At 34.1% G+C, this 16,420-nt stretch overlaps 1 protein-coding gene across 2 annotated transcripts in view; it reads right to left on the reverse strand.

Moving 5' to 3' along the window:
• TMPRSS15 (transmembrane serine protease 15) overlaps positions 1 to 16,420 on the reverse strand; it is a 118,456-nt gene that overhangs the window by 66,618 nt on the left and 35,418 nt on the right. For both annotated transcript variants that reach the window (XM_072806609.1, XM_072806608.1), the window contains 4 exons: positions 11,393 to 11,533; positions 10,324 to 10,473; positions 601 to 706; positions 169 to 319 (listed from right to left, as the gene is read on the reverse strand). In XM_072806609.1, coding sequence (XP_072662710.1) covers positions 169 to 319; positions 601 to 706; positions 10,324 to 10,473; positions 11,393 to 11,533 — 548 coding nt within the window. The remainder of the gene's footprint in view (positions 1 to 168; positions 320 to 600; positions 707 to 10,323; positions 10,474 to 11,392; positions 11,534 to 16,420) is intronic.

Below are 16,420 nucleotides of genomic sequence, written 5' to 3' on the forward strand. Positions count from 1 at the left end.
AGATTGTTTTTTTTTTTTTTTTTTTTTTTTAAGAGATTGAGAAAGTAGAGAAAATGACTTGGCTATATCCATAAAATATTTTTGTCATCATATTACCTTAACCTATAATTGCATCACCATTTTTAGAACACAAGCACATGGTTATGAATCACAAGGTATTTTGCTAACCTTAAATTCCACTGTTTCATTTAATGTTACTTGTCCATAATTCCAACTTTCTCCATAATTTCCTTCCTTTTGGAAAACTGTCTTCTCCATGTGTTGGTCACTGCTGATATTAATGCTTAATTTATAGACATTTTCACCATACATATAATACCTAGTTTGGAAACAAGCACAAATGATTGGATTTCTACAGTATTAGAATAAATGCAACTTAGGGTTCTTCTAAATCCTTTACTTTCTCTGAAATATTCCCTTTTTGCTTAGTGAGGGAGCTGCTAGTAAAGTTTCCCAGCATTTTGCTACTTTATCAATTAGAAAAATAATGGCAAATCCATGAAAACTTGGGATGTCTTAGTGAAATCAGAGCATGGCAATGTGAGAAAGGGAATGGTATTCATTAAATAAGATAGTATTTAACATGTGTCTATGACATACCAGAAACTGAGGCAGACTGGTTCTAAAGTGGGGTCTAAAGGGAGACTTAAGAGTCCTACTCTTTCTCGTCTTCCTCCTGGTCCAGTTGGGGTGGAAATGTAAAATCCTGTAAAAACAACAAAAATTTTTTTTACTTCACTTAACTGTCAGCAATTTCATTGTGTGAGATATATCATGTTATAAGGAGAAAGGAGTAATTTAAGGTGAAAATATAAGGAATGGAAAGGAAGGTAGATGTGACCCCAGAAGGCGCTGTCTCTGCATAATAAATTATTAGTCAGGAAAACCACCTCTCAATCTGGACCTCCCAATTTATAAAACAAGAGCCTTGAACTGGAACATCACTAAGGGTATATAAAACTCTGACTTTTTATGAGTCCTCATGATTATTTTATCATATTATCATACCCAGATTTCACTTTAATTCCCATTTACTAGATTTTTTTAATCAGTTAAATTCTTTAGAGACAATGAGTACATGAGAGTATTTAGATATGCTGGTGAAGTAAGTCATGATATATGCAAGTATTTAAGCACAAATTTGAAGGCAATGTTAAGAGTTTCAAAGACCATCAGTTTTTTAATCCATTGACTATACTGCATTTTTCTATATAAGAAGTTACCTGATTTTATGATGGTTTTATCTTCCATATTCCTTTGAATGATAACTAATCAGATCACAGAAGAGCAGGAAGTATGCTAATCTACATAAAAGCCTTCTAAAATAGCTCAAGCCACTGCATTAAGTGCTTTCTGGTCTGGAATTCATTATTCCAACCAATGATTTGAGTTATTTGAAGTGTGGGAAGAGTTGCTAGAGTGAGATAATCTTGAACATTTTCTTAGGGAAATTTAATTTTTTTATTCTTAGTTTGCAGCTTATATATTATGACAGAAAGCCAGAATCATGTAACAAAATATGTTATGAAGCAAATGAAATATTGGGTAAATCTGATTTCTAATTTCTAAATCTGATTTCTAATAAATGTAGTTTTTTATGAAATATTGAAATTTAGTGTTTATTTGAAATCAAACATCTTCTCTCATGTTTTCCAACAAAAATTTTTACAGGCAATGCTGTATAGAATTGAAATTCATTCATTTACGACATGTAGAATAAGGATAAGATATGAAGAAAAATACTAATAAAACTTCCAATAGATATATCAGTTTATATTTAGATTAGTGAAGCCAAAAATACCCCTCAGAATGAATATTTTATCAAGGTGAAATCATGGTCAAATACATTAATAAATGTAATAAATATACATTCACTGGATTGAGATTATAAAATGTAAAATGGAAATGAATGCATGTTTAACATTTTATATTAACACATTACTTATACTTTATATAATTCTGTGGCATTTTATGAGTTCTTGTTTTATCTCTATAGTTAGTGCTCAATTATTCAACCTAATAAAAAATGTAGCAGAGATACAGAGAAGACGATCTAGAATCCACCCTTTAAATGCCAAATTCTAAATCCCTTTTGAATTGACCTTAATTTTGTTGATTAGAATATAGTTGGGGAGGAGATAATTAAAATACCACTGAAGACCATGAATAAATAATGAACTAGCTACCCTGTTCAGAAATGTTTCTAGTTAGCAGCAATTATGTAACATAAAAACTTTTGTGCTTTTTATGTTTTGCCGAATAATGAACTAGCTACCCTGTTCAGAAATGTTTCTAGTTAGCAGCAATTATGTAACATAAAAACTTTTGTGCTTTTTATGTTTTGCCGTGTTCATAGTCAATTAGTTATAATTAGAAATATTTTTAATCTATTGTTTACTCATTAAGTAATAATATATGTGGGAATTTTACTCTGATAAAGATATCATGATGCTGTGGATCATTGTTCAGATAAAACATAGTTATGTGGATATAGTACCTTATGAATTTTGCATAAATAAATTTTTAAAAGCTCAATATATTAAATCACATAGAATTACATGTTTTGGAATAGAAAATAAAATAACATAATAATAAGTAATATAAAATAAAAATTAAAAATAATATATTAACTATTTCTGGGATATCAGTTAAATTCTTAAATTAGAAAATGAAGGAAATTCTTCATAAAATTATGTATTTTAAAAATAGAGTATTGTATGCATAAAAATTTTCTTAGTCTATGTTGATTGTCCTTAAATTTCATTTACATTTGCCTGTGGGGGTCACTTGACCTCTGATATCTGTCAGATATAGCAGGAATCATTGTGTTCAAGGCAGCCCATTCCATTTCAGCACAACTAAAAACTTTTTTTTTTTTTAAGTTATTATGTGCTTATCTTTTCTATTTTTTCTCCTGGGCACATTAAGGATAAATAAGTTTATGCTAACTCTACAAATATTTAAAGACTACTATTTTGCCTTTTCTAAGACTTCTCAAGATTATCCATCCTTTTGGCCCTCAATAATTTAATATGGCACAATTTCAGCTGCTTATTCATTTCAGAAGCTCTCATTTAGTTGTACATCCAGTTGATTCCACTCAGAGTATGGAAACCAGAAGTTCACACAATATTTCTTTTTTTTTTCTTTTTTTATTAAAGACTTTATTTATTTATTCATGATAGTCACACAGAAAGAGACAGAAAGGCAGAGACACAGGCAGAAGGAGAAGCAGGCTCCATGCTGGGAGCCCGACGTGGGATTCGATTCCGGGTCCCCAGGATCACGCCCCGGGCCAAAGGCAGGCGCCAAACCACTGCGCCACCCAGGGATCCCCTCACACAATATTTCTATTGAAGTATCTTACCAAGTGGACAAGTAGGGACATCCTAACACTTGGGACTATGATTTAAGTCATATTGTCATTGACACTATTTTCCAGTGTGTCTCATTATAGTTCTCTCTCCATGAGAATTCATCTCCTACATCCTAGCTCAATAATGCCTCTTTCTGCACAATCTAATTTGTCCCTTATTAAACATCTTTTATCATCTCTTTTTTTCCTACTAAGCAAACATAAGTTTACTATGATGTTTGAGGCTTCTGTACTATGTAGACTTCAATGTCATTTTCTAGCCATAGTTCTTATAATTCATCTATTTACATATAGCACTTCTACAATATTCGATTATTTTAATTTGCTCAACACCCAGGAAATTTATGAGTCTTTTTATTTTTTTCTCTCTGTCACTCTACTTCTCCTTACAATTGTACCTGTCAAAATCCTACTAATTTTTTGAGGTCATTAAATCAACCTGCCATCTCCTTTAGAAAGCTCCTCTTGCTGCTCCCAACTATATGGAACCACTCCTTTTGAATTTTCTGATGTCACCTATTCTGCTATATTGTGTATTACATTCATGGTCACATGTGACTTAAAACTGCTAGACTTTGGGAAAAGAGCAACACTTAGTTCAGTTTTGAATTCTCAATATGGATTAGCTGAATGTTGCTTAATTTTATTCCTGTTACCAATTTGACAGGCTTTTTAATTTAATTTTATTAAAGTAATGCACAAAAGGAATGATTAAAGAGATATTTTTCATAACCACATGGGAATTTCTATGGTCAAATGACAATTTCTTTTAAAATCTTACAAATTTCTTTATTTTTTTTAAGATTTTATTTATTTATTAGAGAGAGAGAGATGGAAAGCATGAGTATGGAGGGGCAGAGGGATGAACAGACTCTCTGATGAGCAGAGAGCCTGACTCTGGGCTCCATCCCAGGACCCTGGGATCATGACCTGAGCCCAAGGCAGATGCTTAACTGACTGAGCCACTCAGGTGCCCATAAAATCGTGCAGGTTTCTTAAAATGTTTTTGAGAATTGGAATGAACCTCAGAGTCAGCCTAAAACCCAAAGGATTGAATATATTTTGTTAATTTAAGCATACAGTGAACCTTTCTTGAGCCTTAAGTTTTTCTTACAACTTCTTTCTATCTCTTTTTCTGCTTATTTCTCCATGAACCAAACCTATGCTTTCACACCTAACACTTCAATTAAGAAGAAAAAGTGTTGGATATGCACTGATGTGATGTAGAGATAGCAGCAACTGGAGAGGCAGCAGAACTTTGTGGAAGCTTGGAGATCCCTCTTAAGATGAAAACAAACTGATATAAAATATTTTGTGAGTGGGATGCCTGGGTGACTCCTCTATTGAACATCTGCCTTTGGCTCAGGGCGTGATCCTGGCCTGGGCATCGAGTCCCATATCAGGCTCCTCACAGGGAGTCTGCTTCTCCTTCTGCCTATGTCTCTGCCTCTCTCCCTCTGTGTCTCTCATGGGTAAGTAAATAAAATCGTTTTAAAAAACCATTTTGTGGGTAGTGAATACCTATATAAAATTAACTGAACCTAGGAGATAAATATTGAAAGTTGTAGATTAGAGAATAGTTCAAATTCAAGTCTATCAACATTAGAAAGTAATATTTTCTAAAATTCAACATCACAAGAAAGATAAGGAAGTAAAGACAATATTACTTTGAAAACACTAAAATCATACTTATTTTAGAAAAAAAAGTACCTATGCTAAATGAAATGCAGATATCTAAAGGGCTATATACTTTTGAAAATGTAGTAATGTAACTATTTTTCTCCCTAGCCTACCACCTAAAACATTACCACAGCCAATTTTTGTTTGTTGAATGCTTTTGCATCATGAAAAGAACATAGTTATAATGCCTAACATTTATATAGCACTTGTGTCATGTGCCAGGCATTTTCTTATTTATTTATTTATTTATTTATTTATTTATTTATTTATTATTTACACAGTAACCAAATTAATGTTCAAAACATGCCTCTGAGGTCAAGTCCTGATTATCATCAACCCACTTCCCAGATGAGGGAACTAAGGCAGAGAGAAAACAGGACACTTGCCTAAATGGCAGTGCTGATTTAAACCTAGCTGACTTCAGTCTCAATTTTAATGGTCTTTACTACTTCACTATGCTAACCCCTAGGCATTAGAAACAATTATGATTTCATTGAGAAAGGCCAACAAAGAAACACTTTCTTTGGGCTGTCTAGCCCTTTGGTGACCCCTCTATTTCTGAAGTTTTCATATGTTACTGACCTCATTCTTTCTGAATGTTCTGAACAAATGAGCCACTTCTGAGCACCCCAAGATGCTGCCCTGTATCAGTGCCGCCATCTCTACTGGGTCCCTTTGCTTCTAAGAGGTACAGAGAAACTCTAAGCATTGACAGTGCACAGATTTAGGGGGCCATTGCTCTATTAGGAGAGAGTTCTAAAGAAGGAGCCAAAAAGTTAAGGGGCTTAGATGTTCTTCCCTAAAGCAATGTTAATTCAAAGTTTATCTGTTTCATTTAGACTTTTCTGTCATTTAAAGTGAAGGCAAAGAACAAAAATCCCCTGCATGGATAAGAGGAACAGCAGGAGAGATTTAATTCTCTTCCATTTCAGAGGTAGGATGTTCTGACACATAAAAAAGCAGGTTGGAAGAAAAATGCCTCTGGGGGTGGGGAGGGATGTCTGGTAGATTATGAAATCAGTGGTATGAGAGTTGGAGAGAACCTATTAAATCCTATCATCCGTTCTCATTACACCACTGCCTCTGGTGGGCTCTGAACTGCTCTGACTTGTCTCATTTTAAATAACTCCAGCTACAGGACTTTCTCCAGAGACTCCATTTCCGACCCAACTATTTAAAACCTCCACCTGACATTCAACCTGCTTCACTTTGGTCATTTTCATCTTATTTCTTTAGTTATTTAATCTGTTGGCAAGCTGAAACCATTTTCCTCCTGTAATGTACTTATATTCTTCAAATATCAGTGGAATTATTTTATCTCTTATTATGATGACATAAAAGTAGAAAAATGATCATTTGAACATCAAAGACTTCAACTACATAAAAGGTATCTGTCATAGTCAATAGATATAAATGCTTTCTGTACTTTGCTCTAACTACTCTTGTCCAAGTGTGGTAGAGACTTTTTTTTTTATTACAATAAAGACAAAAAAGTGGTCAATTTATTTGACCATTTTTAGGCCAGGGTTCTTCAGAGGGCTGGGGTGATTATCACATTGGGATTAGTCTGTAGCTGTGCAGATTATAAAGTTATCCATAGAGGATCAGACTCTGGCAAGTCACTAATTCAAAGAGGATTAACTATGTATGGTAGTAGGGATGTCATAATTTTCATACTAAACATGTTTGGTCTATTGGGATTGGCCATCTACACAGAACACATTTTTGTTCATAGCTCCACACTGCTAACTAATTTAGCAGAATCCTGTTACTTTTCCTTTCAGATTATTTCCAGAATCTGACCTCTTCTCACTGCATCTGTTCCCACTGATCTAACAGTCCTATGGCCTCCTCTCTGGTTAGAGTAATAACTCTCCACTGGTCTTCCTGACAATGCCCTTGCCTTTCCATAAACTGTTCAACCAGCCAGTTTGAACCCTACCACTTTTATGCTCAAGAACCCAATAGCTCTTCATTTCATTGAGGAGAAAGCCAAAGCCATAGAAGACCCATTATTATCTGACCTCTACTAGCCCTGTTTAGTCCACATCAGCCATGCTGGCCTCCTGGCTTTTCTTCAAACAAGTCAGGCATACTCCCTTTAAAGCCTTTGTTCTGCTCATTCCCTCCATCTAGAATAATCTATACGGCTTATTCTTTCATTTCTGTAAAGTTTTGGTTTGAAAGTCACTTCTCAATGGGACCCCACCTAATCATGCTGTTTTAATCTGCAACAGCACCTCAGCTCACTTGCCCTCCCTGCTGCCTTACCAAGCTCTATGTATTTTCTCGGAGCGCTCATTCATATTTAGCATGCCTACAAGTTGTAATTACTTGTCATACATATTGCTTAGTTCTAGTTTATAAATTTTTTTCACTCCAAAATATGTGTTTCACGATTGCAGGAAATCTGGTTTATTTTTGTTCAAAGATATATTCTGAGTACCTTAAATAGGGACTGGGGCTTAAAACAAAAATACTTCTTGAATAAAGAAGTGGAAGAATTAATCAGCTGGGGCTTCTGCTGATGACTGAGGAAATAGATTATAAATAGATCAAAAGTAATCACTTTTTATTAAGCAATATTTTGATCAAGTTGAAGTAGTATGCTGAATCAAATTTTGTTATTCCAGGGAGGCTGTTGTCTAAAGGAACAGGATTAGACAGATAAATTTTTGCCCCCAAAAAATGAACTCTTTAATGTCCTCCTAGCAATGTCATTCACAATTGACATTTAATCTGCTATTTACTTTTCAGGTTATAAAAATGAAACTCTGTAATAGAAGTGGCCATTGATAATAAATTACAATGCACATTTGCTCAGGTTATTTTTATGTTATAAGCAACTTCATGCAGTCAATAACTCACTCAATCAGAAATTACCTATTGAGTCAAAGTTGTAGACATTCATTCATATAAATTAAAACATAATTTTGTGTGTTCATTAGATTCAGGCACTAAAAATGGGCTAAGAACTTAAAGATGAAAAAGAGCAGTTTCTTTTTTTTTTTTTGAAAAGAAACAAATAAGTAAGAAAATATAACACCACATGGCAGGAAAAACAAAAGAGGTGTTTATAATGTTTAATGGAAAGGGAAATTTTAACTCAGAAGTTCTAGATAGACTTTACAGAAGCGGTGATGTGAGATCTGTGTGCTCAATGCCTAGAGCCATGTCTGGTTAAAGTAAGATTGTAATGTATGTTGTTTGAATTGAACCATATTTTCATCAGTAATCTATTGACAAGTTATATTGTAGGATGGATTTTTGTCCAAGAAAATTATCTAAATGTAGAAATTTCTATTCTGTCCTTTTTGTAATATCCTTTATTTTATAAGATCTACATTACTTCTAGATTTGTAAAATCTCTGTTCAGTGATTAACTTGGTATTATAAATACATGCTTCCAAGGTTTTCATAGGTGGTCTTCCTGCTATGATTTATCTCCTGATAAGTCCCTAGAACTTCTGTTCTTCTTCATCAACTATTATTGTCTCCAATATTATTTTTCTGCCTGAAAGCTAATTCTAATATTCACATGAAAAGCTATTTACAGGGGCACCTGGGTGGCTCCGTGTCCGCCTTTGGCTCAGGTTGTGATCCCGGAGTCCTGGGGTCGAGTCCCACATTAGGCTCCCTGTGAGGAGCCTGCTTCTCCCTCTGTCTATGTCTCTGCCTCTCTCTCTGTTTCTCTCATGAATAAATAGAAATAAAAATAAATCTTAAAAAAAAAGCTATTTACAAACCTCATGACCATGCATTAGAATCAGCTGTTCCATAGTCCTTTTGCTATGGACTGATGGCTGTCTTTCCACAATTTATCTGTTGAAAGTCTAATCCCCATATGGTGGTGCTTGGAGGTAGGGCCTTTGAGAGATAATTAGGTCATGAAACCCTCATGATGGGATTAAGGACCTTATGAGAAGATATAGGAAAGAGTGCTCTATCTCTCTGTCTCTCTTTGACTCTCTCTCTCTCTCTCCCTCTCTCTCTGTGAGGATACAGTGAGAAGGCAGAAAAGAGAACCTGACCATGCTGGCATCCTGACCACAGCCTCGAGAACTGTGAGAAATAAATTATTGTTTAAATTAAACGGTCTGTGGTTTTCTGTCATAGAGGCTTAAACAGACTAAGATAGCTCCTCAGAAGAAGTAAATCTATTTTTTTTTAATTTTTATTTATTTATGATAGTCACAGAGAGAGAGAGGCGCAGAGACACAGGAAGAGGGAGAAGCAGGCTCCATGCACTGGGAACCCGATGTGGGATTCGATCCCGGGTCTCCAGGATCGTGCCCTGGGCCAAAGGCAGGCGCCAAACCGCTGCGTCTCCCAGGGATCCCAGAAGAAGTAAATCTATTATCTTTATTCCAAGGTAGCATAATCTTGTATATTGGGAATTCTAAGAAAGTCTTTAGAAACTGTTAGAGTTAATAAACAAGTTGCAGGGTACAAGACCAATATACAAAAATCAATTGTATTTCTCTACAACAGCAATAAATAATCAGAAAATGAAATCAAGGCAAAGTAGACCAAAGTTCAGAAAAGTTAATCGCCTCCTACAATCCAATTAGGAAACAGTAAGTGGCAGATCTAGGGCAACAACCCAAGTGTTTTTGTCTGTAATGGACTCAGTACTTTTCAATGTTTCATGAATATATAGGGTAAAAAAATTTTTTTTAATTACTCACTTTAACTTGCCTATTTATTTACCATTTTCATTTAAATGCATTTATTAGCCTATTTTTTTCTTTTCTTTTCTTTTTTAAAGATTTTATTTATTTACTCTGAGAGACACACAGAGCGAGCGAGCGAGAGAGAGACAGACAGCCAGCCAGAGGGGAAGCAGGCTCCATGCAGGGAGCCTGATGTGGGACTCGATCCCTGGACTCCCTGATCACACCCTGGGCCGAAGGCAGGCACCAAACAGCTGAGCCCCTGTTTTTTCTTTTAAAAAGAAACTTTGAGGGATCCCTGGGTGGCGCAGCGGTTTGGCGCCTGCCTTTGGCCCAGGGCGCGATCCTGGAGACCTGGGATCGAATCCCACGTCGGGCTCCTGGTGCATGGAGCCTGCTTCTCCCTCGGCCTGTGTCTCTGCCTCTCTCTCTCTCTCTCTCTGTGACTATCATAAAAAAAAAAAAAAAAAAAAAAAAAAAAAAAATTAAAAAGAAACTTTGAAAAAACTGTCTTGAATATAATACTGTTCACATTAAACTAGAGAAACCACATACCACCTTCTTTTTGATTTTTGAATTATATATGAATTATACCTGAATCATTGTGAAAAGTATGGTCAAAATTTGGTCCAGTGAAAGGAGGAAAGGTGCTTCCCTGAATTCTTTCCCATTCATTATCATCATTTAGATCCTGGACCCAGAAACAAAGGCCGTCTTCAAAACTACAGTTAATTTTCTCATAATCTGTGAATTAAAAAAAGAAAACACACTTCAAATTTAGTCCATAGTGTGACTAATTGTAATCAATTGCATTGAAAATCTAGTCTTATACAGTATTATACATTTATTTTTTAATTTAATTTTATTTAAATTCAATTAATATATAGTGTGTTATTAGTTTCAGTGGTAGAATTTAGTGATTATATAATAACTAGTGATCATTCCATTACATGCCTCCTTAATGCCCATCATTCAGTTATGCCACCCCTCCCACTCCCTCTCCTCCAGCAATCTTCACTTTGTTTCCTATGGTTAAGAGTGTCTTATGGCTTGTCTCCCTCTCTGATTTCATCTTGTTTTATTCTTTCCTTCCTTCCTCTATGCAACTCTATATACTTATAATTAAGTGTCAGGCACACAGTCTTTTTTAAAATTCATTGTAATTTTGTTTCATTCCACTTAGTTAAAAAAACAATGAAAACAGCTTTTTATTGCCAACTGTCTTAAATCTACGTGCTTCCTATTCCTTAGTAGGGCTTTAGCAAAAACAAGCTCCTTGTTCTTATTGTATTGCATCTTACCTCTGTTGGTTTACCCACATAAACTTCGTTTCATATTTTTCTCTCCTCTTTTTACTAAATTTAATACTTGGGTCAAAATTAAGTTGATGTGGAATATTCTCAGAATTACTTTTATGCATAAACTTTGTAATTTTTGTCAAATCGGTTGGGGTTTTTTTGAAGAACATGAACTATTTTCTAATTTCCCAATTTTTTCAATTATTAAATAAAGAGAGTTATACATAAGAGAGACTCATTAAAGAACTTGCATATGAAACAAATTATGACCTTGTTCTAAAATGTTAGGTTTTGATACTTTTAACATTCCATTACAATATTAAAGCATCTGAAGATTCAAAGGCTAAAGAATAAACAGTACTTACTGTTAAGCTCTGTGCTGTTAAATGCAGTGTATGTTGCATTAAATCCAATATAGTCATTTTCATCAGATTCTATAAGAAAGGTGGCAGTAACTTGGTTGGAAAAGATCCTAATTGTGTCAGGATTGGTTTCCCAGAGAGACGCTACAAAAAAAAAAAAAAAAAAAAAAAAGAATGACTATCATATGTACATATCTATCCATTTATCCATCTATCAGCTAATCCATCCATCTGTCCACCTATTATTAATTTATTGTTTTATCAGTTGATCTATCAATTTTATACCACTCATTAATAAAAGCATTAGTCATGATTAATTTTTACTTGAAATGCCTCTTCTGAGCATTAGAAAACCTCAAATTATTATGCATATTTATAGTTTGCAAAAACTATTTTTAATTATGAGCTATACAACACTATATACACATATAAAAAGATGTATTCCTTTATTGAGAAAGTTCCTGTAAGAAACACACAAGTTAAGCAGTTATAAAACTAAAATTTTGGCTCTATCAGGTATTTCTCATGAATAATGGCTAAAACTGATCACAATACTAGGAACCAAAATACTTCTTTGCTTGTTTACCCATATAACTGTAGGACCTTAAAATAATACTAGGTGACTGAAAGACTGTTTCTACAGAATCTTATAATGATTTTATCATTTTTTTCTATCTTGAATCTAAGCCAAATAAGAGGTATTTTCCCAGATTTTTGATTCTCTAGGGTTAGCATAGTGCTTGGCATGTGAAGTACTTTTATGAGGATTTACAAATTATTGTTATATGAAATTTGCTTTTACAAAAATTTATAATTTAGCAATACATTCTCAGGGGGGTGATATTGTCTCCAAGGGGGGTAAAAATTGGTTGTTAAGAGCCAAACTACCTTAATTTTTTAAAAGATTTTTTATTATTCATGAGAGATACAGAGAGAGTGGTAGAGACACAGGCAGAAGGAGAAGCAGGCTCCTCACGGGGAGTCCGATGTGTGACTTTATCCCCTGACCCGAGATCATGCCCTGAGCCAAAGGCAGATGCTCAACCGCTGAGCCACCCAGGTGTCCCAAATTACCTTAATTTTTAAATATATAAAGCCCAGATATATATACAATACATAACAGATGGCCAGGATATCAGGTCACCTAAAATTTTATGAGGAGAGCAATTATGAAAGAAAAGGGCTGAAAAGCTTTCTTAGTGGGGATGATAAGAAAAAAAAAAGGTAAGAAATAATGATTTAGTATTTTAGTTTGACAATCTGAACTGGGTATCATATTCGGGTTATGAAAATTACCACATTCACAGGTGGGAAACAAAGCACCACTGTTATTGTATTCCCCAAAAGGATAGTTTTATGAACTATTGAAAATTCTGTGCTTATCATACAGAAATTAGCAAAAAAAAGGTCATATATGCATGATAATTTCAATAGAATGTAACAGAACATGAATAAGTGTGGATTCACATCTTGCTCTTTCCCAAAAAATGTTGTGTTGTTGTATTGTTTTTTCAGTATTTTCTTGTGAAGAGCCACATTGGTTATTTAGACTCTTCTCACCGGCGTACTACCTTATGCTTCTCATATTGAAAACCTTGGTAGTCAATCAGTATTTAGTCACTTAACGTGTGTGAATATTCTAAAAACTTTGCTTTAAAATGTATCTTCTTTCTTTCTTTCTTTCTTTCTTTCTTTCTTTCTTTCTTTCTTTCTTTCTTTCTTTCTTATAGCAATGGATTTTTTTGAGACAGTGGTTTCCGGTTGGATTTAAATGTGGCTACTGGTTCAGTGGCACCCTTGATGGTTGTAATGTGGTCCCCATGTTGTCTAATGTTATTGCACTAGTCTACAGGTGCAGAGGTTTCTATTCTGAGGTCCATTAACATGGCTACACATAACAGACAAATATAAACTTCTGGAAATGTAGAATATTTGTGTCTGTAGATACTTTGTAAAGCTTTCATCAGATTTTAACAAATCCTTGACTAGAAAGTGTCCCAGAACCATAGAAACTGTGGAAGGCATGTATCTTAATGCATTTGGGAAGGCAGGAAAGGGTAGTGATTAAGAACAGAGACTCCAGAGTCAGCATGAGATTTAATCCTGGCATGTGTTACTAAACTTCTATGTTCTTCAGTTTCCTCTGTTGTTATATAATAATATTTCCCATAAACATTTGTAATAAAGACTAAATAAGTAATATGATACAGTGACTGGTGCATAGTAAATGCTCAGTGAATATAGCTATTGTTTTTCCATTTCTCCTTCTGGGTTGTAAGCCCTGAAAACAGATTATATGATGCTTTCTGTGCCTCTGTCCCTGTGTCTGAATATAGGAAAATTTCAGTCAATATTTGGATGCATGAATTACAGTCTGAGTAAATACAGTAATAAGTCAGCCTCCATTAAAGAGTCAGGTTTTGAGTTGAAAAACAGAACAACCACCTAATAATTAAGGTAATTTTTTAATAGATAAGATAATGACTTTTTAGAGAATATTTCCTTAAGAAAATCTAGTCTACTATTAAAAACTCAACACTTCTATAGATATTAATTTGCATAAACTTGCCAAGTAGTCACACTTAAACATGGATTGATTCAGCATTTGTCTTCTAACCGTAAAGCCAGTTAATAGGTTTTATGAAAGAGGAAAGCATGATTAAAATGCAGGGACATGGGGATCCCCTGGGTGGCTCAGCGGTTTCGCGCCTGCCATTGGCCCGGGGTCGTGATCCTGGAGTCCCGGGGTCGAGTCCCACGTCAGGCTCCCAGCATGGAGCCTGCTTCTCCCTCTGCCTGTGTCTCTGCCTCTCTCTCTCTCTTTCTCTCTCTCTCTATGTCTATCATAATTAAATAAAAATAAATCTTTAAAAAAAATGCAGGGACATTTTAAAGGACAATGGGCAAGAATGACAGACTTTTTAGAGTATGATTCAACAGATCTAGCTTAAAACTATTTATTTTAACTAACTTATAAGAGTAGGGATTTTGCCACCAGAGTTTTATCTTTGTGTGTTGTATAGGATTTCTAATATATTCAACACATTTTATTAAGCGCTCACTGAATTTGGTATGGTGCTAAGTGCTGATGGCATGGAGAAGAAATAGCCAGGTTCCCCTATTAGAAAAGTTTGGACTGATGCATTATTTTAAAAACAAACAAACAAACAAACAAACAAACAAAAAACCCCTACCCCATTCTTATGAAAGAAATGCCATGGGAATACTGAAGAAGTAATTCCTAATTTTCCCAAACACCATAATTGGAGAATCTTCAAGAGGCTCTAGGAAGGTGAATACCTTAAGCTAATGCTTGTTTCCATAGTGAATAAATACTTCTAAGTTATGCAAAAGGATTTTAATAAAAGCACAAGGTTTATAAAAATGCTTTACCTTGAAAAATAGTTGCATCTATTATTTAATGCCATATTCACAATATGATAACTTTTGTTGTAGGATAAGTTGACAACTGAGGAAGATTCACTGTGTTCTGTATCTTTGGCTATATCTAAACACACTTCTGTGTGCTTCAGTTTTAAAAGCATGCCTTTAAAATGTTAGGCTACCATATTAGGGATATGTTGTTAGCAGTCCTTTGGGAATGGAGTGACAGCTAAGCACTGGATATAAAGAATGGCATGACAACTATATACTCAGGAACATATTTTCTGGGATTGACAATTCAAAATCAGTTCCAGGGTGCTCACCCAGGCTATTTTTGTTGTCTTTCCTTGAGAATGCATTAAAAATGTCTACGTATTTTTCTGAACAAAAAAATAAATGAACATACTTACATTTTCCACCACCTCCAGACCCAATATTGATAGATTAGTACAACTGAACTGAATATTATACCTTCATCACTGAAACTTAAATAAATATTTTTGAACAAATTCTCCTGTTATTCTATTCTGATTAACCTCAATTCACTAATTATTTGGAGAAGATACTCTTGCATTCTATATCATTTTTCTTTATGTGATGATCATCCTACTCTGACACTTTCTACCAGTTGAAGAAGTTTTGCATCCCTATATGTAAAAATGATGGAAAATTCCTTTAGAATTTGTTTATATTGACTTACCTCTAATCAGTTATGTAATTATTTTATGGTGCTGGATACTTTAATTTTCTTATTAATTTCTCTAGATAATCTTAATTTTCCTAATTTAATTAAAGTGATCTATATATTTTCAATGTAATAAAATAACAACCATATTTGAAATATATTCTGAATTGGAATTTATTAGAAGTAAACATTTTATATATCTCTCAAAGGAGCTTGCTAAAATATTTAGAAAAAGATGGGACCATGAATCAAGAATTAAAGTATTGGCATTATTACAAAATAAAATAGCTTTAGGGCAGCCCTGGTGGCTCAGCTGTTTAGCGCCACCTTCAGCCCAGGGTATGACCCTGGAGACCCAGGATCAAGTCCCACGTCGGGCTCCCTGCATGGAGCCTGCTTCTCCTTCTGCCTGTGTCTCTGCCTCTCTCTCTCTGTGTCTCGTGAATAAATAAATAAAATCTTAAAAAATAAAAAAATAGAATCTTTAAAAAATAAAATAAAAATAAAATAGCTTTAGAGTTGAGCAATGCTATTGATCTTCATGTATTACATGCTATAATACCGTGATATGTAAATCTGTTAGTCTAAATTTAAATCAACAAATACTGAGTTTTTAATATATCAGGCACTGTGCTAGATGCTGGAGGTAAGATATTTGTTGCCTTCTTAAAAAAAGGTATTATTTTTAATTTTAAAATGTAATTTTAATAGCCAATGTCATTTCTCCTATATTTTCAAGTTATGATTATAATATTTAATTTTAAAAACTTTAAAATGGATTTATATCTCAAAAAGACCTTAAAATTTAAACAACTACCTATTTGTTATAATTTAAATACACTGTCATAGATTTTTGTCTATTTGGATATTTAATTTCTGTATTGATTTTTTATGATAGTCATTTGTACATTATTCACATCAGTATGCCTGGTGATTCTAAGATTTATTTATGAATTAGTGAT

The sequence above is a fragment of the Canis lupus genome, chromosome 30, assembly GCF_048164855.1.
Source record: "Canis lupus baileyi chromosome 30, mCanLup2.hap1, whole genome shotgun sequence".
NCBI classification, from domain to species: Eukaryota; Metazoa; Chordata; class Mammalia; order Carnivora; family Canidae; genus Canis; species Canis lupus.